Here is a 26,373-nt window from a genome sequence, read left to right as displayed (position 1 = left end):
CACTGTTCTGTTCCCTCTCCACTCCACTGTTCTGTTCTGTTCTATTCCCTCTCCACTACACTCCATTTTCTGTTCTGTTCTGCCTCCTCTCCTCTCCTCTCCACTCCACTCCACTCCATTCCACTCTACTCCACTGTTCTGTTCTCTCTCCTCTCCTCTCCACTCAACTGTTCTGTTTCCTCTCCACTCCACTGTTCTGTTCTGTTCCCTCTCCACTTCACTCCACTCCACTGTTCTGTTCTGTTCCCTCTCCTCTCCACTCTACTCCACTGTTCTGTTCTGTTCCCTCTCCTCTCCACTCCACTCCACTGTTCTGTTCTGTTCCCTCTCCACTCCACTCCACTGTTCTGTTCTGTTCCCTCTCCACTCTACTCTTCTGTTCTATTCCCTCTCCACTACACTTCATTTTCTGTTCTGTTCTGCCTCCTCTCCTCTCCTCTCCACTCCACTCCATTCCATTCTACTCCACTGTTCTGTTCTCTTTCCTCTCTTCTCCTCTCCTCTCCACTCCACTCCACTGTTCTGTTTTCTCTGCTCTCGCCTGGAAGGTGCACGTGCATATGTGGTGGAGCTGGGCTGAGGAGACCGTTAGTGAGCCCGCAGAGAATGCTCTGCGTGCCATCTGTGACACAGGTGCCATAGGTTCGCCATCATGGCCCTGGGGAGATACACCTGGCAGGACCCAGAAGAAGGGCCTTCTATGTGGTGGCTCCCTTTCTTGGGAACATCATTCCCTCAGAGATTAGAATGGCACCTCCTCTCTGGCACTGAAGGCCTGGTTCTGCCAGTGGGCCTGAGGAACCTAGAGCAGGATGGAGTCCATTAAATGGTGATTTTATTATATTAATTTATTATATGACTCTTCTTCTTTTATTTTTTTATTGTTTTTATATGAGGTTTTATATTCTTGAGTCCCTATGTACAAACAGGTAGCAGTATAAATTCTCCAAATAAGCAAACAAAGAAACAAGAGATAAAATGAATTTTCCTTACTTTTTCATTGATATTTTCAATTTCTGAAATTATGAACGTCTTCAGATTGTTCAGCGTAATGTTTTTCTGGCCATCCAGATCATTCAGTAGGGGAAAAACTTTGGTCCTTATTTTTCCTCCATGGACGAAGACAGACCTTGTTTCGTTGATTCTCTTCTCAGCAGCCATCACGATTTGATGATACTTCTTTATTTTGCTGAAAAAATCTGGGAATTGAACAGGATATCAACAGAAAGAAATACAGTGGTACCTCTACTTAAGAATGTCTCTACTTAAGAACTTTTCTAGATAAGAACCGGGTGTTCAAGATTTTTTTTGCCTCTTCTTAAGAACCGTTTTCTGATTAAGAACTGAAGCCTGGAAAAATTTCCCAGGAAATTTGAGAGCGGCACGAAGGCCCGGCCAGTTTCCTGCCATTCCCTCTTTAATCCCAGCCATCTCAGGCTTTTCTGGGCTGCCAGAGGAGCCTTTCAGTGGCGCTTAAGGAGGCTTTGGTAGCCCAGAGCAAACAAAGCATTTCCCTTTCTCTGGGCACTTGCAGAGGGAATAAACCTCTGCCAGCGCCCAGGGAAAAGAAACGCTCCCTTTGCTCTGGGCAGCGACTGTCCTCCTCCTCTTCCTCCTCCCCCTCCTCCTCCCACCCAAATTCCAAGCTTTTATTTTTTTTTTCCTAATGGGTTTGCACCTATTATTTGCTTTTACATTGATTCCTATTGCAAAAATTGCTTCTACTTACAAACTTTTCTACTTAAGAACCTGATCACAGAACGAATTAAGTTCTTAAGTAGAGCTACCACTGTAATAAGGAAGATTATGGACTGTGCTGAAATGAACAGACTTACTTTAAGACTGAAAGATAAAGAAGATTCAGAATATTATAGAATCTGGGGGGAAAGTTATAAACATCATTTCAAGAACAACATCCATACACCGTTCAAATGTAAACTCAGGCAGTAGGATAATAGTAAACCATTTGCTGTCATTTACAGGAAAGAAGTATAAGACACAGCATTTTCCTCTCCAAAAGAGGCTGAAAATTTGGGTGCATCTTATACTCCAAATGTCTGCATTGGTTGCCGATCAGTTTCCGGTCACAATTCAAAGTGTTGGTTATGACCTATAAAGCCCTTCATGGCAGCGGACCAGACTATCTCAGGGATTGCGTTCTGCTGCACGAATCCCAGCAACCAGTTAGGTCCCACAGAGTGGGTCTTCTCTGGGTCCCATCAACTAAACAATGTCGCTTGGCGAGACCCAGGGGAAGAGCCTTCTCTGTGGCGGCCCCGGCCCTCTGGAACCAACTCCCCCCAGAGATTAGAATTGCCCCCACCCTCCTTGCCTTTCGTAAGCTGCTTAAAACCCACCTCTGCCACCAGGCATGGGGGAATTGAGATACTCTTTCCTCCTAGGCCTTTACTATTTTATGCATGGTATGTCTGTATGTATGTTTGGTTTTTATAATAATGGGTTTTTAATCGTTTTTAGTATTGGATTATTATTATATGCTGTTTTATTATTGCTGTTAGCCATCCCGAGTCTCTGGAGAGGGGCGGCATACAAATCCAATAAATAAATAAATAAATAAATAAATAAATAAATAAATAAATAAATAAATAAATAAATAAATAAATAAATAAATAAATAAATAAATAAATAAATAAATAAATAAATAAATAAATAAATAAATAAATGTAGCTTTTTTGAAACTTTCCCCCCCCAGGCCTAACAATCTTCCTGGCTTTTCCTAGCTTGCAGGCTTGTTTTCATTGCTACTCCCTTTGAAAAAGGTTTTTTTCAGCCCTAACAAGGTGCTAACGATCTTCCTGGATCATTAACTGAGCTTGTTCACAGTCTTCCCGTATCTTCCCAGCTTGCAGGATTTTTTCATTCTTACTCCCTCCGAAAAAGGTCTGTTTTCTGGCCCTAAGTCTTTGCAGGCTTTTTTTCCCCTTTGCTACTCCCTCCAAATAAGATTTTTTCAGCCCTAAGTCTTTGCAGGCTTTTTTTCATTGCTACTCCCTCCAAAAAAGATTTTTTTCAGCCCTAAGTCTTTGCAGGCTTTTTTTCATTGCTACTCCCTCCAAAAAAGATTTTTTTCAGCTCTAAGTCTTTGCAGACTTTTTTTCATTGCTACTCCCTCCAAAAAAGATTTTTTTCAGCTCTAAGTCTTTGCAGGCTTTTTTTCATTGCTACTCCCTCCAAAAAAGATTTTTTTCAGCCCTAAGTCTTTGTAGGCTTTTTTTCATTGCTACTCGCTCTGAATATGGGTTTTTTCCGCCCTAACCAAGGGATAAAATAATGTGCTGATGCTGACCAGACTAAGGACACTAGCCAGATGAGGATTAAGGACACACTAAGGACACACTGGTAGTAGATTTTTCCCTCTATTTTCCTCCCACAAAACTAAGGTATGTCTTATACTCCGGTGCATCATACTCCGAAAAATATGGTATTCACATTTTTTATTTTTACTGCCATAAGGACTCTCAGTAGCCGGCAATAAAAATTTAAAATGTATGTATGAACAAGCTCTGTTTTTTAGCTATTGTGAAAGAGAATTTGACACGTTTTCGACTGGGGAAAAAATGTATATTCTTAATTCCTGGCCTGCTTACCCTGGAATTGCAAGTAATTCACCCTGCGATGCGCTTCCGTTCTTTTCTTAAGGCTTCCAGACAGGTTGTCAACGTCTTTCTGCAAATTTTCCATTATGCTGTGGAAATCAGAAACCCGATCCAGTGGGTCAGGTTGCAGAAGCATGTGAGAAACCGTTTGCCTAGAAAAGAACAATAGCTCAGCTATTACATTAGACTGAATGTTAAGGTTAGCACTTGACCTCACATTAGTGTTTCTCCTGATCCTGGATCAGTATCGGGTTCCTACCGGAACAGGGGATAAGGGAACGCTGCACCGGTAGCAGAAATGAAGCTGCGTGCACAGCTTCAGGTGACTGGCGGGCACGGGCGCACGTCGGAGCGAGATCTGGCTTCTGAGCATGTACAGGAAGCAAAATCTTGTGACAGGACATGCGCGCGATAGAAATTTCAGCGACGTTCAGTGATTTTATTTTGCTTCTGCGTATGCAAAAAAAATAATCACCAAAATTTTGCACGCCCGTGCGTCGTTTTGCGAGATTTGCCTCCTGTGCATGTGCAGAAGCCAAATCTTGCTCCAAAGTGTGCGCTGTCACTCGGAGCTGCACATGCATCAGCACCAGTAGCGGCGGTAAGTTGGAACCCCCGCCTGTCCTGGATCCATCTGTCAAGTGGTCCTTGAGTGTACACATATAGACTTGGAGACAGGGATGGGCAGCAAGCAGGACGGGGTGGAACACAGTTCCACCGTCGGAAATGAAGATTTGAGTGCAGCTCCAGCTGATCGGCAGCTGTCACTTCCTGGATTACTGGTCTAGGCTCAGCTCTCTTTTTCCCCCCTGCTGCTGCTGCTGCTTCTGAGCTCCTTGCTTTTTTCCTCTTTCCTCCTTCCTGGCCTCGGACGAGCTTTCCTCTCTTCTGCCCGGCTCCCCTCCAGCCTCACACGGCCACCTCCTGCCTGGGGTGCACACAGAAGGCATGGGTGGAAGCGGCTCTGGAAGCATTTATGCTTCTGGCAGCCCCCGTTCGCTGAACTACCCAGCCTGAGGTGGGGGGGCGACCCAGGAAGGAGAGCATGGAAACACAAAGCAAATTGTCGCCCCAGCGAGCGACACTAATAAAGTCAAGGATTTAATAGTTCACTTGAACGATGATAACTGTTCAAGCCACTCCCACCTGGTCACATGGCCGGCAAGCCGCTCCTACCCAGTCACATGACCATTAAGCCACACTCACAAAATAAGCCACACCCACATTGTGGCAGTAAAAATTTTGGCTGCCCATTACTGCTTGAAGATTCTCTGAACAACATTTAATTACAAATACAGTATACATTGTTTCCCCGAAAATGAAACCCAGTCTTATATTTTTTGAACCCCGGAATATGATCTTGGCATGGGGGAGTTGAGATATTCCTTCCCCCTAGGCCATTACAAGTTATGCATGGTATGTCTGTGTGTAAGTTTGGTTTTATAAGGGTTTTTAGTTGTTTTATTATTGGATTGTCACATGCTGTTTTTATCATTGTTGCTAGCCGCCCCGAGTCTACGGAGAGGGGTGGCATACAAATCTAATAAATTATTATTATTATTATTATTATTATTATTATTATTATTATTATTATTATCAGGGGGGTGGGGGGTTATGAATGTATCTTAGTGGTGGTTTCTAAATTAGATTGTCGGTATTTGAAACCCACCACTGCAAGTAATGTCATAAAACAGGGCAAAGCTCACTTAACAAATGTCTCTCTTAGCCACAGAAATTTGGCTTTCAATTGTCATAAATCAAGGACCACCTGTGATTTTTAGAAAACAGGAAGCACGGCTTACCTAATATTGTCGTGGGCTTTTTTAATATCCAAGAGCATCTCGGGTAACAGGAACGGGCTGTCCAAGATCTTTTCTAAGTCAGAAATTTTATTTTCATAGCCTTGAAAGTTGAAATCACAGCCCAGCGGTTTTTTCCTCTTGTCCGCTAGCGTCACGGCAAATTTCAATACTTTTTGAATTCTCCGAGACAATGAAGTCACGATATTATCCCACTGATCGAAACAAACGTGACAGCGAGAACAGGAGGGAAATTCTTGATTATGATTGCGCGCGCATTGATCACAGTGCTTTCCGGTAACACCAATCCGGCAGTGACACACTCCAGTGTCTTGATCACAAACAGGAATCAAGGTTCCGTCTTTGTTACACTTACATTCTGACAAGGAGACAAGCAATCATGTTAAGTTTGTGAATGGAAGAATAAAATAAGTACCATATTTTTCGGAGTATAAGACGCACCTTAATTTTGGGGGAGGAAAATAGGGAAAAGAATCTGTTTACCAGATATTCATCTGGTTAGTTTCCTTAGTCAGCACATTATTTTATCTCCCAGTTAGGGCTTAAAAAAACTTTATTCAGAGAGAGTAACAATGAAAGAGCTTGCAAGCCAGTAAGAGCTGGGAACACAGTTAGTACCTGGAAAGAAATATTTGGAACAAGTAGAATAATGGATAAAACCCTGCATAGATTTAAGGCCTGAAAAACATTCTTTGCAGAGAGTAACAGTGAAAGAACTTGCAAGCTGGTAAGAGCTGGGAACATTGTTAGCACCTGGTTAGGGCGGGAAAGAAACATTACGAGCAAGTAAAGCAATGAAAAAAAACCCCTACAAAGGCAAGGTTTGGAAAACATTCTTTGTAGAGAGTAACAGTGAAAGAGCTTGCAAGCCAGTAAAAGCTGGGAACATCATTAGCACCTGGATAGGGCTGGAAAGAAACTTATTCGGAGCAATGAAAAAAAACCCTGCAAAGACTTAGGGCTTGGAAAACATTATTCGCAGACAGAAACAATTAAAGAGCCTGCAAGGTAAGAGCTGGGAAGATTATGAGCAGCTAGGTAGGACTAGGGTGGGGGTGGGTGAAGCTACACTCAGAGTATAAGACACACTCAAATTATCAGCCTCTTTTAAGGGGCGAGTATAAGTGCACTAGAGTGCCTTCCGTCCCCTGTCCTATTGCTCTCCTATATCTCCTATCCCTTTCTTCTATTCCTATGTCTCTTCTTCTATTCTTTCATTGATATGTTCTGTTCCTATATCTTCTTTTCTATTCTTTCTTAGATATATTTTACTATGAGTATCTCCTCTATAACCTTCATCATGTATTTTACTATGTGTGTGTATATATATATATATTTGTTTTCGTAGATTTTCATGGGTACAGGTATGACGGTCTTGGTATATTCGGGTTTCTTCCCGTGTAGGATTTGGAAATTTCTGGTGACGTTTCGACGAGGTCCCACTTGTCATCTTCAGGCTGGTGCTTCTGTCCTTGTTCTAGGGCGAACACAGCGAGACCTGAGCGGCCTTCCTTCTATAAATACTGGTGGCTGGGTGTGGTTTGATGGCTCAGCAATTGCCTGCTGTGTAGAAACTTCCTGGTGAGTCAGTGGGGTAGCACCAGGGGTCGTTGAATTAACTGAGGTATGCTGATTAGTTAATGATTGTGGATTAGGCGTGATATCCTGAGTAGTTGGAGCTTGCAGGCTACTTGGTTGTTTTGCAATGTGTGTTCTGAGTCTGGTTTCAGTTGCTGAGCCATCAAACCACACCCAGCCACCAGTATATTTATAGAAGGAAGGCAGTTCAGGTCTTGCTGCATTCCCCCTAGAACAAGGACAGAAGCACCAGCCTGAAGATGACGAGTGGGACCTCATCGAAACGTCGCCAGAAATTTCCAAATCCTACACGGGAAGAAACCTGAATATGCCAAGACCGTCATATATATATACATTTAACACACACACACACACATATACACACACACACACACACACACACACATATACCCACTAAAACCCTCATTGTGTAGTGGACAAAATAAATAAATAAATACATAAATAAAAATAAAATAAAAATAAAATAAATGTGCATCTTAAACTCCAAAAAATATGGTAAACAAATGAACAAACAAACAAACAAATAAATACACCTAGTCCTCAACTTACAACCACAAGTATCATCTCTGTCAGCTGTTCGTTTCCATTCAGACTTCACAGGGGTCATTAAAGGGAGCAACCGTAATGCCAAAATTTTAGGACTCAAGTTAGACCAGGTAAGTCTAGCAATCATCGGTCCACTTACCGACACAATCGACGCCATAGTGATTTTCAGCACAGATGTCGCAACGTCTCCCAGCAAAGCCTACTTTACATGGACACTGGCCTGTTAACTATAAAAAAAGGGTCTATAACTTTTATAGTTTTTAACTATAAATAAAAGGTAGTTAAAACACAGCCAGGGGGAAGTAAGGGACATCGTTGTATTTCAGTCAGATCGTGACGTAACCAAAGATGCTTTTTCAAGGGGCAACAGGATCCTTGGTTGTTGTGGTTTGCTCTGGCCCAGCTCCTGCCCCAAGGAATGTGGAGGTGGATGTGGGGGAAACATCCACATGCCACAGGCCTGTTTTGCTTCCGATAGGATCTCCCGACGAAGGCTCCTCTGATGAAAGAAGCATAAGTAGCAGGGAAGAGAGGAGTTTGGCAGACAGCCCAAGAGGAGATCAATCACCCTTATCATCCCTGGATTCTGAACAAGAACTTATGACAGATCCACGCATGCGTAGAGTGATGCATAGGGGAGAACAACTGAAGGATTATTACAGGAGATAAGTGAGGCCACCTGGGGTTGGGTGGGGCTGCTGTAATTAGTGCTACAGATAAAAAGAGCAGCGTGCTGGTTTAGCCTCGTGGAAGTTTATCTGATTCATAGTTTCATCAAGATCGTGGTTTTTGCTGTTTCCCCGTTCAAGACTTGTGTGTGGACTTTTTGGACTTTAGAATTGGACTCAATTTCCCAGTTATTGGGTGAGAAATTGGATTGCATTTAACCTGTGCCTTGTGTGTACCAGAAAATCCTTTTGACATTTAAAAGGGGAGTTTTTTCTGCTTTTCTGTTGATAAAGACTTTTGGTTATCCTTTTATTGTTTGGTGTGTGTCTTTCTGGACTAATTACCCTGTAATTACGGGCGGTTGGGACACGCCGACAGAACATTGATAAGCCCAGTTGTCTCTTGAAAAAAGCACCTTTGGAATAACCATGACCTGGACGACTGAGAATTGAAACTTCCTTGACCATAGCAATTCAGGCTCCCTTGTCCTCCACTCTCTCCCAGAGTTTTTGTTGTCAACGACAATTCATTGTATTGACAATGACAATACAATTTTTGTGATAACCTTCAATCTGTCAAAGACCTTGGAGTACTCATATCCAATGACCTAAGTCCTAGAGCAGGTCACTGAAGCTGACTGTAGATCTGTAGTAAAACGTTTTGTAGTCCTTCACTGGCTTTGTGTTGGAATATGATGTTCATGTACTTTGTACAACTATGCAGTATTCAGATGCGATATATTTTCTTCGCCCAGTAGATGGCAGTGTTTATATGTCTATAGTTGCACTCCCTGTCTTTTCTATGAATAAAGTTTCCTGCTTTCTTGTAGCAGTGTAGCAGAAAAGCACATGTTGACTGTGCATTGTCTCTTCTGTAGGGTTACATACAGAAATGTTAACACTTTGATTATAGGAACTTTTGTTGGCAAGGTGATAACTTTGCTTTTTAATAGGCTGCCTAGGTTTATCATAGCTTTCCTTCCAGAGAAAGCTTCTTTTAATTTAATAGAAACATAGAAACATAGAAGACTGACGGCAGAAAAAGACCTCATGATCCATCTAGTCTGCCCTTATACTATTTTCTGTATTTTATTTTAGGATGATATATGTTTATCCCAGGCATGTTTAAATTCAGGTACTGTGGATTTTTCAACCATGTCTGCTGGAAGTTTGTTCCAAGGATCTACTACTCTTTCAGTAAAATAATATTTTCTCATGTTGCTTTTGATCTTTCCCCCAACTAACTTCAGATTGTGTCCCCTTGTTCTTGTGTTCACTTTCCTATTAAAAACGCTTCCCTCCTGAACCTTATTTAACCCTTTCACATATTTAAATGTTTCGATCCTGTCCCCCCTTTTCCTTCTGTCCTCCAGACTATAGAGATTGAGTTCATGAAGTCTTTCCTGATGCGTTTTATGCTTAAGACCTTCCACCATTCTTGTAGCCCGTCTTTGGGCCCGTTCAATTTTGTCAATATCTTTTTGTAGGTGAGGTCTCCAGAAATGAACTTTCATGGCTGCAGTCACCGTCTGCAGTTGTAAGATTACATTAACAGAATCTTGCAAGTTCCACTATATCCTTTGGTTTTAAAAGTAATGCGTTATTAAGGTTAAGAATCTTGCCTGATCACAAACGTTGTTTACGGAACGTTTGGGATGGCAGCTACAGGGGCAACATCCTCTTCTCTGGGCCATGTTCCAGAAGCCAGGAGCACATCGGTCACACTTCTCACCTATCACATGAGGTGAGCAAGGGCATTGGCCAGTGGTCTGGTCACATGCACAGAGGTCACTTCCAAGTGGGCATTTTGCTGGATTCACACCCGAAACGTTGCAGTTACATTCTGAAAAGATATCAGACGTTGCGATAGAAAGATGAATCAAGATTTAAGATGATGATAATAATAATAATAATAATAATAACAACAACAACAACAACAACAACAACAACATAGTTGGAAGGGACCTTGGAGGTCTTCTAGTCCAACCCCCTGCTTAGGCAGGAAACCCTATAATACTTCAGACAGATGCTTGTCCAACATCTTCTTAAAAGCTTCCAGTGCTGGAGCATTTACAACTTCTGGAGGCAAGATGTTCTACTGGTTCATTGTTCTAACTGCTCTAATTGTTCTAATGGAAATTTTGCCAAAATCTCGCTCACGTGTTCAACCTCACATGAGATTTGACTTCTGGTGCATGGGCAGAAAGATAGAAAGATAGAAAGATAGAAAGATAGAAAGATAGAAAGATAGAAAGATAGATAGAAAGATAGAAAGATAGAAAGATAGAAAGATAGAAAGATAGAAAGATAGAAAGATAGAAAGATAGAAAGATAGAAAGATAGAAAGATAGAAAGATAGAAAGATAGAAAGATAGAAAGATAGAAAGATAGAAAGATAGAAAGATAGAAAGATAGAAAGATAGAAAGATAGAAAGATATAGAAAGATAGAAAGATAGAAAGATAGAAAGATAGAAAGATAGAAAGATAGAAAGATAGAAAGATAGAAACATAGAAACATAGAAACATAGAAACATAGAAACATAGAAACATAGAAACATAGAAACATAGAAACATAGAAACATAGAAGACTGACGGCAGAAAAAGACCTCATGATCCATCTAGTCTGCCCTTATACTATTTTTTGTATTTTATCTTAGGATGGATATATGTTTATCCCAGGCATGTTTAAATTCAGTTCCTGTGGATTTAGCAACCACGTCTGCTGGGAGTTTGTTCCAAGGATCTACTACTCTTTCAGTGAAATAATATTTCCTCACGTTGCTTTTGATCTTTCCCCCAACTAACTTCAGATTGTGCCCCCTTGTTCTTGTGTTCACTTTCCTATTAAAAACACTTCCCTCCTGGACCTTATTTAACCCTTTAACATATCTAAATGTTTTGATCATGTCCCCCTTTTTCCTTCTGTCCTCAGAAGCTGAATCTTGCACCAGACACACATGCGCCCACCCACTGGATGTGCATGCACCTACGCCAGTCACCAGGAGCGTTCCGGTAGCACCAGCGAAGAGGAAACCCTACCAGTTTGCAACGGTTCAACAGAATCGATCCCTAATTTTTTTGTTGAGTTTGGGAAACCTGTTTTTGTGCGCACAAGCATGGGAGGGAGGGCATTGCATTATGAGTGTGGGTTTATGCATGCATGCACCCTTTTGTCACCCGAGCAAAAAAAAAGGTTTGCCAAACTCAACAAAAAATTAGGTATTAGTTCTGTTGAACCGGTGCAAACCGGCTGAATCCCACCATTGCCTAGACTAGGAAAACAACAAATTCTAAGAACACCAAAGACACTCCCGATGATCAATTTAGCAAATCACTTCCCACTATCATGTTTAATTAATGGATGTGCCATTTCAGTTGCTTCTTATGCCAGGAAAGACACATTGAGGTTCTTCAAAGAACGTCCTTCTCTGGCTCTTGATCCTCTGGAATGCGGCCCCTCCCTCCTGCCTGGGAATCCAGACTACATTCCATCACACTTACTTCTACAGTTCCTCAAAAGTGCTGATCCAAAGTAACCAGGTTTACAGAATTGACAGTTTGGTCCATGTGTGTTGTGTAAGCATTTTAAACACTCCCCAGTGTCCTTGTTGCACGCTTCCGGGTCTGTCACATCCGTGTTGTTATTGCAAAAACAAGGAAGACATTGACCTTCTGGTACACTTAGATTTCCATGGAATCTACTGGCACACTTATCACAGCGGTCACCTATGAATTATACAATTACAATCAATTAAATACATTGATACATAGCTTGATTATGACAAGAACTAATTTTTCCAAAACCAACAAATCTGTTAATTACTAGTGAAATCTCATTGGATCAAAACCTCATGTTACCTGCTTTCTCTTGCTTTAAGAAGTTAGAACAATAGAGTTGGAAGGGACCTTGGAGGTCTTCTAGTCCACAGGTCACCAACCTGTGGTCCATGGACCAGTGGTGGTCCACGAGAAAATGTTGGTGGTCCATGGAGAAATCTTGGCCTTTGGGCCAGATATAGCTGAGAGCAATTAATCCAGGAAGGAAAGGAAGAAGAGGAGGAGAGGAGAGGAGATGAAAAGAAAGGAAATATTCGGGAATACGGGACTGGCTTTCCTAGCAACATCAACAACCATCATCAAATAAACTTCAATTATTTTGTAATAGTTAACTATCTTTGATAATTTTATTACAATTAAACAACCTTTAAAGATTTTGTTATGATTAAATAAGCATTTACGATTTTGTTATAAATCTGATCATTATTTTACAAATGTATTTATCTTTTAAAAAATCATATTATTGGTCTGCGGGACTTAAAATTATGAATTTGGTGATCCGCGGGATTTAAATCTATGGATTTAATCTCCACGGACCATTCGTGGCACAGCTTCCCTAGACTATACATCCAATAGTGCAGGGGTCGACAAAGTTGTTCAGAATCTAGGAGCCAGCCAAAAAATTTAGGAGCCAGAATTTTTTTTAAGCAAACTTGGTTTTTTGCCGAGTCTCCACCTGACATCGCTTTCACCCCCTCCCCCCCGGCGCAGGCCTGGCTCCGCCGAGCCGGCTCTGCTGTACTCCGGTCGGGATCCGAGGGGAGACCGTTAGTCAGAAACCGAAACAGAGAAGAAGGAAAGGGAGACCGGGCCGGGGACGCGGGTGAGGGGGGGAGGGGGGAGGAGGGGTTACTGGTCGGAAGTCACCGCGCACGCGGCCGGAGGAGGAATGAACAAAACCTCACGCCGGGAGGGGAGGGGCTTCCGCTTCTCTCCGAAGGCGGGTGAGCGGCCAAGATCGGAGCGTCTGTGTGCGGTGGGGGGGAGTGAAGGGGTTCGAGTAGGAGGCGGAATGGAGGCAAGGGGGGGAGGGAGAGACGCACGCAAGCGCAGGGGACGCTGGGAAAGCAGCTCGCTCCGAGGTTGATGGGCGGAGCTACGGAAGCCAAGATGTACCATTTCTGGGCGTAAACACAAGGCGGGAAAAATATACTGTATACCAGTGATTTTCAACCTTTTTTGAGCCGCGGCACATTTTTTACATTTACAAAATCCTGGGGCACACCACCAACCAAAATGACACAAATCTAATAAATAAATAAATAAATAATAAATACATACATACATACATACATACATACATACATACATACATACATACATACATAAATAACCCCCTCATATATACAATCCCATGTAACATCCCCTTATAAATACAGTCAATCATCAATCATCCCTCCTGAAATTTATACCACTGTCTCATTTCTGGGTACTTCTCCTGTCTTTCCCCCTTTTCTCTCTCGTGTTTCTCATTTCTCTCTCTTCCTCCCTTTTTCCCTCATTCCTTCTCCCTCTCACTTCTCTTTTTCCATCCCTGTCTCTCTCCCCCCCTTATGTGTGTGTATGTATACACACTCCAACCATTTCCAAAACCAGTTGAGGGCTGGGGTTTTTTTCTCTTTTATCCTTTTCAAAAACAGGTGTGGGCTGGGGGTTTTTTCTTATTATTTGGGTGCTTTTTACCATATGCTTCAAGAATCACCTCTCTCTCTCTTTTGTTTCACTCTCCTCTCATTCTCTGCCTCAATCATTTTCTCATTTCTCCTTTTTTCTCCCCTTTTTGTTCTCATTTCTCTCACTCTCCTTTCCTCTCCCTATCTGTCTTGCTTTCTCTCTCTCTTGCTATCTTTTTCTCTCTCTTGTTCTCTTATTTTCTCTCTCTCTCTTGTTCTTTCTCTCTCTCATGCTTTCTCTCTCTTGTTCTTTCTCTCTCTGTTGCTCTCTCTCTCTTATTTTCTCTCTCTCTCTCTCTTTCCTTTCTCTCATTCCCTCTTTCTCTCTATCCTTTCTATCTCTCACTCTTTCCTTCTCTCCCTCCCTTTCTCTCTCTTTCCATTCCCTCTTTCTCTCTATCCTTTCTATCTCTCACTCTTTCCTTCTCCCCCTCTCTTTCTCTCTCTTTCCTTTCTCTCATTCCCTTTCTCTCTATCCTTTCTATCTCTCACTTTTTCTTTCTCTCCCTCCCTTTCTCTCTCTTTCCTTTCTCTCATTCCATCTTTGTCTCCTGGGGCTGACTGCGCCTGCCCTGCACCCCCCACCGCGGAGGGAAAGCATTTGGCATCGGCACCGCCAACCCCCCCCCCCCTCCACAAGCAGCAAAAGCCTCTGCGACTGAGCCGGAAGGCAAACGGCGCACCCCACCGCTTAGGCTTTTGCTGCTCCTGGGGGGGGGAGGATTTTCTCCTCCCCGCCCCCCCGGCAGCCAAACGTCGCTGGTGCAGGAAAGCAGCGTGTTAAAAGGCGCGCTGCTTTCACGGAAAACAAACCCGGCTTTCCTGGCAACGGAGGATGACAAGCAGGATGAAGCGGGGTGGAGCAACGCGAGGCTCAAGCAGGCAGCTTCCGCGCGTTTCTTTCAGCGGAAGAGGAGGAGAGGGAGCGGATCGGGCGGGCGGGGGCTGCGCCTTCTACTGCCGGCGCCTCCCCGCCCCCGCCCCCCCCCCAGGCAGGCAGGGGAATGGGGACTGCGCGCCCATGGAAAAGGGCACGCAGGGGGGGTATTTTGGGGTGCGCGGGTAGCGGCGGCGGCGGGCAATAGCCGGGGGGCGGCTTCTGCAAGTGGGAGCTCCAAGGCTGAAGCCTCAGCCCTGGAGCTCCCACTTGCAGGAGCCACCTCGCGGCACACCTGGCCATGTCTCGGCGCCAGACAACATTTTCTAGGCGCCACTGGCGACCAGGCGCCTGGGTTTGTCGATCCTTGCAATAGTGTGATGTTTTTGTGAATGTTTAGCCCCAAAGAACAACCTAGCGATGGCAGGCTTCCTACCTGAATAGCCCACAAAGCATTTGCAGATTAATCGTTGGTTCCGAGGGTCTTGGAAACAGCTATGTGCAAAATATCTCTGGCTTGTTGGGGAATCTGGACACATGCATGGATGACAAGGTTCTCTTTCCAGGGGGTTTCCATAATACCCCTCCAAGCACCTGCACCAAACATCGTTAATGTTGTTTTCTTTTTTAAAAAAAACATTGCATCACCTAAAATAACTAAAACAGCATCTTGGAGAAATATTCAATTTAAATAATGTTAAGGAGTGTGCAGAGTGGTTTCTGAGTGGTCATGGTGGCACCAATGACTCCATAGTTGTCCTCCTTCTCTGTTGTGGTTGTGGTTGTCCTCCTCCTCTTCCCCCCTCCTTGTCAGGATTAGTACCTGACGTAATATACCAGGCACAATGGGAAAAGGTTGTAATTAGTGTAAAGTAGAAGAATGCTGAGTCATAGTGGATCGGCAGTATGTGCTACGAACTGATTGGTCAAGATCCAATGACTCTAAAGTGTGCAATAGGGTTGATATTCCTGGAGGGGTCTGTAATATGGTAAATGATTTAGCTTTACTAGATAAATGGTCAAAGCAATGGAAACTGCAGTTTAATGTTTCCAAATGTAAAATAATGCACTTGGGGAAAAGGAATCCTCATTCTGAGTATTGCATTGGCAATTCTGTGTTAGCAAAAACTTCTTAAGAGAAGGATTTAGGGGTAGTGATTTCTGACAGTCTCAAAATGGGTGAGCAGTGTGGTTGGGCAGTAGGAAAAGCAAGTAGGATGCTTGGCTGAATAGCTAGAGGTATAACAAACAGGAAGAGGGAGATTGTGATCCCCTTATATAGAGCGCTGGTGAGACCACATTTGGAATACTTAGTTAGTTAGGGGAAAGATCAAAAGCAACATGAGAAAATATTATTTTACTGAAAGAGTAGTAGATCCTTGGAACAAACTTCCAGGAGACGTGGTTTTGGTGAATTTAAACATGCCTGGGATAAACATATATCCATTGTAAGATAAAATACACGAAATAGTATAAGGGCAGACTAGATGGACCATGAGGTCTTTTTCTGCCGTCAGTCTTCTATGTTTCTAGGTTTCTATGTATATACTGTAATGCACCTTTGCATAGGTGTGGCTTGTGGTCAGTGGTGGTTTGTTGTAGTTTATGGGTAGTAGGGGTAGAGTCGTCTAGTAAGATAGTTTGGTGTTCTGTAATATAGAATAGAGACTATAGTTTTGCTACTAAGAAGAAGTAAAAGTCTGAATCCCTGCTGTAGTGTCTTCATTCCGAAACCTCTCCTAATCTAATAAATTATTATTATTAATTATTATTCTCCAGTGCCTGATATCCTTTCTACTTCTGGGCAGGCAGCTTCTAAACTCAACTCTGACACTCGTCTCCAGAAAGTCCACTCCCTTCTAGCATTGATGAAGTTACAGTGATACCTCTACCTAAGAATGCTTCTACTTAAGGACTTTTCTAGATAAGAACTGGGTGTTCAAGATTTTTTTGCCTCTTCTCAAGAACCATTTTCCACTTACAAACCCGAGCCTCCGAAACTGTAACCGGAAAAGGCAGGGAGAAGCCTCCATGGGGCCTCTCTAGGAATCTCCTGGGAGGAAACAGGGCCAGAAAAGGCAGGGGGAAAACTCCATGAGGCCTCTCTAAGAATCTCCTGGGAGGAAACAGGGCCGGAAAAGGCAGGGAGAAGCCTCCATGGGGCCTTACTAGGAATCTCCTGGTAGGAAACAGGGCCTCCACCCTCCATGTGGTTTCCCCAATCGCACACGTTATTTGCTTTTACATCGATTCCTATGGGAAAACTTGCTTCTTCTTACAAACTTTTCTACTTAAGAACCTGGTCACGGAATGAATTAAGTTTGTAAGTAGAGGTACCACTGTACTTAGTTTGGTCCTGAAACATCTGCGAGAAAACCACCAAGCTCGGCGGGCCCCAGGGACCCTTCAATTTGAACAATGTTAAGGAGCATGCAGAGTTATCTCTGAGTGGTCAAAGATACACATACACAGGGGAAACATGGAAGTCTAGCAAATATTCAGCTGATAGCTCAGAGATATGAGAAATGTGCAGAAATGTTGTGCTTGCTTAAACATTCATCCACCTTTCACCTTTCACAGTTAGATCCGGTGGTGAACCCGGTACAGTTCAAACACGCTCCAGTCTGCAGATCGCAAAGTTCCGAGAAGCCATTGCAAACACAAGGACGACAGTGAGGAAACCCAAAATATCCAAGTAGGCATTGATTGCACCGCTGGCCGGCTACTTCCGGTCGACAAGAACATTGTCCGGTCACCTGGTCACACAGGGTCCCTACTGATCCTTGAGGATGACATTCACACGCTACATTGGAAAAAAAGAAAAGACAACGGTTTTAGATGGCCTGTGATCTAGTTAATGTGGGCTCCTTGGTGGTCTCTGAGCCTGGTTGTTTTCTTCCAGATGTTTCATTATCAAACTAGGTAATAATAATAATAATCATGATCGAATACTAAACATGATCGAAACATTTAAATGTGTTAAAGGGTTAAATAAGGTTCAGGAGGGAAGTGTTGTTAATAGGAAAGTGAACACAAGAACAAGGGGACACAATCTGAGGTTAGTTGGGGGAAAGATCAAAAGCAACGTGAGGAAATATTATTTCACTGAAAGAGTAGTAGATCCTTGGAACAAACTTCCAGCAGACGTGGTTGGTAAATCCACAGTAACTGAATTTAAACATGCCTGGGATAAACAGATCCATCCTAAGATAAAATACAGGAAATAGTATAAGGGCAGACTAGATGGACCATGAGGTCTTTTTCTGCCGTCAGTCTTCTATGTTTCTATGTTTCTATAATAATTAATAATAATAATAATTTATTAGATTTGTATGCCGCCCCTCTCCGAAGACTCGGGGCGGCTCGCAACAATAATAAAAAACAATATTATAGCGAAACAAATCTAATATTGAAAAAGAAGCATATAAAACCCTATCATATTTAAAAACCAAACAACAACATCATCAGTGCTTTAGTTACTATATTTTTTGGAGTTTAAGATGCACCTTTTTCCCCACTAAAAAGAGGCTGAAAATTTGGGTGCGTCTTATATTCTGAATGTAGCTTTTTTGAAGTTTTATTTCCCTAGTCCTTCTTTTCATTAAACTAGTCCTACCCAATTCATGCAACTGTTTTCATATGTTTTCGCCTCCAGTCCCCTCATCATCTTTGTTGCTACAAGAAAACTCTATGATGGGGGAAACCGGATTTCTGGTCAGTGGAGGAGAAGGATGCTGCTCTAAGAGGAGACTCTATGGTGGGGGAACTAGACTTCCGATCAGCGGAGGAAAAAGGATGCCATGCTAGAAGGAGACTCTATGGTAGGGGAACCAGACTTCTGTTTGGTGGAGGAAAAGGATGCTGCACTAGGAGAAGACTCTATGGTGGGGGAACTGGACTTCCGATCAGCGGAGGGGAAAGGACGCCATGCTAGAAGGAGACTCTATGGTAGGGGAACCAGACTTCTGTTCGGTGGAGGAAAAGGATGCTGCACTAGGAGGAGACTCTATGGTGGGGGAACTGGACTTCTGTTCGGTGGAGGAAAAGGATGCTGCACTAGGAGGAGACTCTATGGTGGGAGAACTGGACTTCCGATCAGCGGAGGAAAAAGGATGCCATGCTAGAAGAAAACTCTATGGTAGGGGAACCAGACCTCTGTTCGGTGGAGGAAAAGGATGCTGCACTAGGAGAAGACTCTATGGTGGGGGAACTGGACTTCCGATCAGCGGAGGAAAAAGGATGCCATGCTAGAAGAAAACTCTATGGTAGGGGAACAAGACTTCTGATTGGCAAAGGAAAACGGACACCGTGATAGCACGAAGCGGACATCTGGTCAACTCCAGAATTGAACAGTACTTAGGACTTTTGTGGCTCTTTGGGTGTTTAAGGTTGCCGACCCCTGACCTGCACTACATCTGTGCCTAAATTTCATTTTGTTCAACATGTCTATATCTTTGTGTATTTGTGTATTCAGTAAAAAGAAGTCATAAATTGACCAGACTGGACATACAGTAGACCGTTACTTACCAAGGCAACCTTGGGGTCCGAAGCTGTGACTTCCGGCTGCACATTTATCGCAACAGCGTCCTACAACATTGGGTTTGCATTGACACTGGCCTCCAAGTTTTGTGCATTGAGTATTTAGAGAACCTTGTGGGTTGCACCTGCAGGCTTTGGGTTGAAACACATTTGATTGACGATGCCAAAGTAGAAGAAAAGTAAGAAGAATTACCATATGTTTCAGAGTATAAGATGCACTCCCCCCTGAAAAGAGGCTGAAAATTTGGGTGCGTCTTATACTCCAAATGTAGCTTTTACTAAGCTTTTTTTCAGCCCTAACAAAGCGCTAACGAGTGAAGCATCTTCCTGCTTTTTTCACAGCTGCTCCCTCCAACAATCAGCTGGGCTTTTGCCCTTTAGAAGTCTTTTTTTCATCCCTTATGCCAGTGATATTCTGTCCTTTGCTAGCAAGCAATCGTCCCTTTGCCGGCCTTTCTGACCGACAAGCTTAGTGGCTTAGCCACTGAGCCGTCACATATAAATTATATAGGTAATACAATAGAGGAGATACAATACAGTGATACCTTATCTTACAAACTTAATTGGTTCCAGGACGAGGTTCTTAAGTTGAAAAGTTTTTAAGACGAAACAATGTTTCCCATAGGAATCAATGGAAAAGCGATTAATGCGTGCAAGCCCAAAATTCACCCCTTTTGGCAACCGAAGCGCCCGTTTTTGCACTGCTGGGATTCCCCTCAGGCTCCCCTCCATGGGAAACCCCACCTCCAGACTTCCGTTGCCAGCAAAGTGCTCATTTTTGCGATGCTGGGATTCCCCTGCTGGGATTCCCCTGCAGCATCACAAAAACACAGAAGTCTGGATGTGGTGTTTCCCATGGAGGGGAGCCTCAGGGGAATCCCAGCAGCGCAAAAACGGGTGCTTCGCTGGCAACGGAAGTCTGGAGGCGGGGCATCCCAGCGGTGGTGGTGGGTTTGTAAGGTGAAAATAGTTTGTAAGAAGAGGCAAAAAAAATCTTAAACCCTGGGTTTGTATCTCGAAAAGTTTGTATGACGAGGCATTTGTAAGACGAGGTAGCACTGTATTTCAACAAGTAGAAGACAAGGACATACGGGTGGCACCATTGTGAATCCGGGCAGACAAACTCGCGATAAGTTTTGCACATGTTTCCGGTAAGATGTGAGGTCCGATTTCTGAAGCACTTTCCACGCAATGATACCGCTGGAACTCCTCTAAATCATTTTGATCGCAAAGGTTTTCCACGGAAGCTATGGCAGGAAGGAGTCCAACCTATATATATGTATATATTTAAAAATAAAGTTTTATTAATTTTCTACGGTTGCATTTATTTAGTGCTCAATAAACAACAATGTAACTTTCTACTAAATTTATTTTTTCATTTATTTTATTTATTTATATTGTCCAAAACGTAATGAAGGTTACAGAGGATATACTCATTTTATTTTATTTATTTTATTATTTGGATTTGTATGCCGCCCCTCTCCGAAGACTCATAGTAAAATATATGAAAGAAACAATAGAAGAAAAGATATAGGAATAAAATATATCAATGAAAGAATGGAAGAAAAGATATAGGAATAGAAGAAAAGATATATAAAGAAATATAGGAGAGACAATAGGACAGGGGACAGAAGGCACGCTGGTGCACTTATTTGAAAATGGAAGATGAACAAGTTTTGAATTTGAAAATGGAAATTTGAAAATGGAAACAAATTTGAAAATGGAAGAGGAACAAGTTAAAAAACTGTGATAAGTGGTCAAATAACATAATATAGAACTAGAGAAATGGCAAAATAGACAGGAAAGGAATTATAAATTAACCATGGCCAATTTGGATAAAGAAAACTTATATGAAATGTTTTACAGATGGCACCTACCACCTGCTAGGTTAGCCAAAATGTTCAAAAATATGTCTAGTAAATTTTGGAAATGTAACCAAAAACCTGGCCCATATTTTACCTGTGGTGAACTTGTGTTAAAGCAAAATAAAACAATATGTGGGGTAAAAATACACATGTGGTTAGAAAAGGTGTTAGGATAACATGTAGATCTTAAACCTGAACTTTTCTTACTAGGTATAGTATCAGAAAAAATTGATAAAGTGTATATTTAACATTGCATGTACTAACCGAAGCGAGGATTATATTTGCTCAACATTGGAAATATCACTAGAAATAATTAAGAAAATATTCGACTGTTTAAAAATGGACAGAATTTTATTGAAGATTAAACAGAAAAAAAGATACTCAATGCTATCAGATATGGAATTTATTTTATCAATGGCTGGGAAAAAGGGGGTAAAGATTAGAAATATGACTTATACTGTTAAGCAAACAAAATAAACCAGACGAGTCTGATTTATAATATTAATACAAGTCTCAAAACATTGAAGAATACAACTAGTCCTTAAGATCTGACAGCTCACTTAATGAATGTTCAAAGTTACGACAGAGGCCCCCAAATTACAGAGAACCCTGTTTCAAAGTTACAACGGTTGCGGGGATCCCATAGTCCTTCAGACTTAGGACCGACTCTGGGGAATAGTATAATTTTTACCAGTTGAAAGAAATGAATAATAATAACATTATTGCCTGACAGTTTGTATAAAAAATTATTATCGTATCATTGCCACTTACTGAATCAACCAGTATGGAGGATTGAGACTTCGTTTCAGGACCTGAAGCCTTGGAAAAATAGACATCTACAAAATACTCCTTCGTTGGTTGTAAGCATATCGGAGTAGACAGCAACTGAATTCTGTTGAAAAGAATCATTTGGGGTTTGAAAAATGCAGTTATTTTGGTTTTAGCATCAATTAAAGCAGTGTGAAATGTGCATTGTCATGTATTGCAAGTATGAGCCATGGTGGCGCAGTGGTGAGAGTGCAGTACTGCAGGCTACTTCTGCTGATTGCCTGCTGACTGCAGTTTGGCAGTTTCAAATCTCACCAGGCTCAAGGTTGACTCAGCCTTCCGTCCTTCCATGGTGGGAAAAAGGAGGGACCCAGATTGTTGGGGGCAAGAAGCTAACTCCATAAATAGCTTAGAGAGAGTTGTTCTGTTCTACCCTACCTACCCTACCCTGTATTCCATATTCCATTCTTCTTCTGTTCTGTTCTCTTCTCTTATTATTTATATTTTTATTCTAGTCTCTATATTCTATATTCCATTTCATTCTCCCCTCCTATCTTCTTATATTCCATATTCTATTCTATTCTATTCTATTCTATTCTATTCTATTCTACTCTACTCTACCCTACTCTACTCTATCCTATTCTTCCATTCCATTCCATTTCACTCCACTTCACTCCACTACAAATACAGTGGTACCTCATGATACGAATCCCTCGTGATACAAACCCCTCGTGATATGAACCCGGGGTTCGGAAATTTTTTGCCCCTTCTTACGAACTTTTTTCGGGTTACGAACCCACCGCAGATCGCAAAATGGTGCTTCTCTGGGCGCCGCCACCCTGCTGTCACCTTTTAAAACAGCAAGGGGGCTTCTCGGCGTTCTCCCAAAACCGAACCCAAACTTTTCAGGTTTGGGTTCAGGAGGCCGCTGAGAAGAGCCACCGCCCGGCTGTCACCTTCTGAAACAGCCGGGGGGCTTCTCGGCGTTCTCCCTAACGCCGAACCCAGAAATTTGGGTTCAGGTTTGGGTTCAGGAGGCCGCCGAGAAGCGCCACCACCCGGCTGTCACCCTCTGAAACAGCCGGGCGCTTCTCGGTGGCCTCCGGAACCTGAACCCAAGCTTCTGGGTTTGGCGTTCAGGAGAACGCCGAGAAGCCCCACGGCTGTTTCAGAAGGTGACAGCCAGGCGGTGGCGCTTCTCAGCGGCCTCCCGAACCCAAAAAGTTCGGGTTCGGGAGAACGCCGAGAAGCCCCCCCAGCTGTTTTAAAAGGTGACAGCCAGGCGGCGGCGCCCAGCGGAGCACCATTTTGCGATTTGTTTTTTCTTTTTGCACGGATTAATCCCTTTTACATTGTTTCCTATGGGAAACAATGTTTCGTCTTATGAACATTTCGCCTTACGAACCTACTTCCGGAACCAATTAGGTTCGTAAGACGAGGTATTACTGTATTCTGTTCTGTTCTGTTCTACTCTACTCTATTCTACTCTACCCTATTCTTCCATTCCATTTCATTTCCATTTCATATATTCTGTTCTGTTCTATTCTACTTATTCCTATTCCTACTTCTACTTCCATTGCATTCATTTTAATTTTTGAAAACTGAATACCAGACCTCCTTGTGGATGGCAGATCAAGGAACCGTGGTTCTTCCAGGGCAACTCGGTTCTTGCAGCGTTCGCTTCCTTCAGGACCAGAAGACTTAACAACAATTGTTGCGTTCCAGTCAGCTGAAGTCTGGATGTTTGGGTGAAAAACGACAAGAACAACCAAGATTCAAACAACATGTAAATATTTCTGACTTTATGAGTTGTGTCTACGAGAGCATACTGAGTTATTGGACCAGGAAATGAAACAGCTGGTCAACAGAGGTTTTCTTTACAAGTAAGTATTCTCCAGGTTAGTTAATGCTACCGCCGAAAAACCCCCAACAATTTTTGGCAGGATAACCAATTCCAATGACATCAGCATCCGGAGGAGTGTGTGTGTGTGTTTGTGGGTGTGTGTTTGTGTTTTTGCATCTTCGTCTTGTTGTTTTTGACATTGTCCACAACAAACACTGCTGAGCAATCGATAAGACAACTTTAGTAAGTAATAAAATTCAACATGGGACTGTGCATTACGTAAGTCTCTCCCTCTTGGGACTGAGATTAATGAATGAATTAATCTGTATCCCGTCTTTATTATTTTTTAACAATATAACAGAGTTGACAGGGGCCTTGGGAGGTCTTCTGTAGAAAGTTGAATGTGCACTATGAAATTGATTGTCAATCAGTGTTGCTTCCTAAGTGGACAGTTTGATTTCACAGAAGTTTGATTTACTTGGAGTTATATTGTGTTGTTTAAGTGTTCCCTTTTTTTTAAAGCAGTGTAGTATATTTTGGATGTTCAGTAATAGTAAATAGATAGGGAAATTGTATCTCCTTGAGGCAAGGAGAGGCTAGGCACCATAATAATAATAATTATTATAATTATTATTATTATTATTATTATTATTATTATTATTATTATTATTATTTATTAGATTTGTATTCCGCCCCTCTCCAAAGACTCGAAGACTAATCCAAACCCTTGATGTGAGTGACGTCAAGTTGGCCACCTTTAAGCCAGTCACGTGACTTTAAAGCCACCCCGGTCACATGATCGTCAAGCCACTCCCACCTGGTCCCATGGTTGGCAAGCCACACCCACAAAATAAGCCACGCTCACGGCGTGGTAGTAAAAAAAATGGCAGCCCTTCACTGCCATCAAGGTACACGTGGCAGGTTTCATTTGAGTCTTTTTAAAAACATTTTATAAGTTCAAGTACTTGACTTATTCCAGAGCCCTTGCTTTTGGTCTGGGTCTCTATGAAGACGCTGAAAGAATTAGGCATATAAATCGTTACCTCGGGCTCATAACGGACGAGGATATTAAAGTCCATCAGAAATGGAACGTTCTTGATCAAAAAACGCAATCCAGCTTCGCTTTGCACACGAACGAAACCCAGTCCTGACCACGTCACAGGCTTTCCAGGCACGACCTCTTTAATCACAATATTCAGAGCTGGATTTCTGCTGAATGGAACCGGATTCTGAAAGAGGGTTTTAAAAGGACAATTTGTCAAGATGGCTACAGAAGTTGATGATAAATTAATGGCTTGCCACATTATCTATAGAAGGCCTGATGGTTGTGAGAACTCCGGAGGGGTGAATGTTAGGAAGGAACAGATGCAGCTATAAAACATCCTTCCGAGTGGTTCAAAGGCATTTTATTTTTTATTTTATTGGTTTTATCATGTACGTAAACTCCGTGTTCTGTTTGGCCTTGCAAAGCTCTTTGCCAATTAGGTCTTTGGCAGCGTGTCAAGAGAGATAAAGGTTGGTGCTTATCTGCCTTCTTCCAAAAGACTTTGTCAACTAATTAGCATTGTTTGGGACTTATTACAGCTGGGAATGAACATAATTCACAGCCGTTAAAATAAAAAGAGGGAGGTTTTGTGGACTAGGTTTGTGCTATATTATTTATCAGGAAGTCTAGATTAAAATACTTCCCAAAATACTACTTCAGAATAGAAAGGATCATCTATATCACAATCCCAGGGGACAGCAAAATTGAAGAGAAGCAGCTAGAGAAATTTGCGAAATACGAAGATCTGAAAATCGAGCTGCAACAACTCTGGCATAAGCCAGTGAAAGTGGTCTCAGTGGTACTTGGCACGCTGGGCGCAGTGCCAAAGGATCTCAGGGGAAATCCATCGGAATTGATAAAATCTCCCTGTGTCAATTGCAAAACGCTGCTTTACTGGGATCAACACATATAATTCACCACTACATCACACAGTCCTTGGCAGCTGCGACATCTGATAATCCAGAAAACCGAGATTCTACTGTAATAATAATAATAATAATAATAATAATAATAATAATAATAATAATAATAATAATTGTCAAAGGGTTAAATAAGATTCAGAAGTGTTTTTAATAGGAAAGTGAACACAAGAACAAGAGGACACAATCTGAAGTTAGTTGGGGGAAAGATCAAAAGCAACATGAGAAAATATTATTTGACTGAAAGAGTAGTAGATCCCTGGAACAAACTTCCAGCAGACGTGGTTGATAAATCCACATTAACTGAATTTAAACATGCCTGGGATAAACATAGATCCATCCTAAGATAAAATACAAAAAATAGTATAAGGGCAGAGTAGATGGATCATGAGGTCTTTTTCTGCCATCAGTCTTCTATTATAATAATAATAATAATAATAATAATAATAATAATAATAATAATAATAATAGATTTACTTGTCCAGCTGTCAGCTTCCTGTTGCCCCTTTTCTTCATTTTCTTCAAGACAATTTTTCCATTTTCAATTGTGAAATCATAGCCTTGTTGCTGAAAGTAGACATCACAGCGCGGCATCGTCGTTGGTTGAACCTTATTGGATATATTGAAAGGATAACAGTATGAGAATCTGAGAGTTAACGTTAGAAATACATTCCACGCAATCGTGCTGTGAATCATTAGGAAATGGCAGAATTTAAGCTTCCTGTCTTGATTTTCCTGTAGAAATGAAACTTTCC

The 26,373-nt window shown here is 42.2% G+C and overlaps 1 protein-coding gene across 1 annotated transcript in view; it reads right to left on the bottom strand.

Moving 5' to 3' along the window:
• LAMB4 (laminin subunit beta 4) overlaps window positions 1-26,373 on the bottom strand; it is a gene marked incomplete at its 5' end in the record, with an annotated part of 66,029 nt that overhangs the window by 13,079 nt on the left and 26,577 nt on the right. The window contains 14 exons of the mRNA XM_070755152.1: window positions 994-1,199; window positions 3,609-3,769; window positions 5,420-5,795; window positions 7,722-7,809; window positions 9,873-10,093; window positions 11,753-11,977; window positions 15,075-15,232; window positions 17,210-17,441; window positions 19,166-19,309; window positions 20,269-20,446; window positions 21,814-21,934; window positions 23,425-23,546; window positions 24,697-24,882; window positions 26,096-26,232. Of these exons, the coding sequence (XP_070611253.1) occupies window positions 994-1,199; window positions 3,609-3,769; window positions 5,420-5,795; window positions 7,722-7,809; window positions 9,873-10,093; window positions 11,753-11,977; window positions 15,075-15,232; window positions 17,210-17,441; window positions 19,166-19,309; window positions 20,269-20,446; window positions 21,814-21,934; window positions 23,425-23,546; window positions 24,697-24,882; window positions 26,096-26,232 (2,555 nt within the window). The remainder of the gene's footprint in view (window positions 1-993; window positions 1,200-3,608; window positions 3,770-5,419; window positions 5,796-7,721; window positions 7,810-9,872; window positions 10,094-11,752; window positions 11,978-15,074; window positions 15,233-17,209; window positions 17,442-19,165; window positions 19,310-20,268; window positions 20,447-21,813; window positions 21,935-23,424; window positions 23,547-24,696; window positions 24,883-26,095; window positions 26,233-26,373) is intronic.

Source organism: Erythrolamprus reginae, chromosome 6, assembly GCF_031021105.1.
Source record: "Erythrolamprus reginae isolate rEryReg1 chromosome 6, rEryReg1.hap1, whole genome shotgun sequence".
Taxonomy (NCBI): Eukaryota; Metazoa; Chordata; class Lepidosauria; order Squamata; family Dipsadidae; genus Erythrolamprus; species Erythrolamprus reginae.
This window is presented reverse-complemented; position numbering and strand designations above follow the sequence as displayed.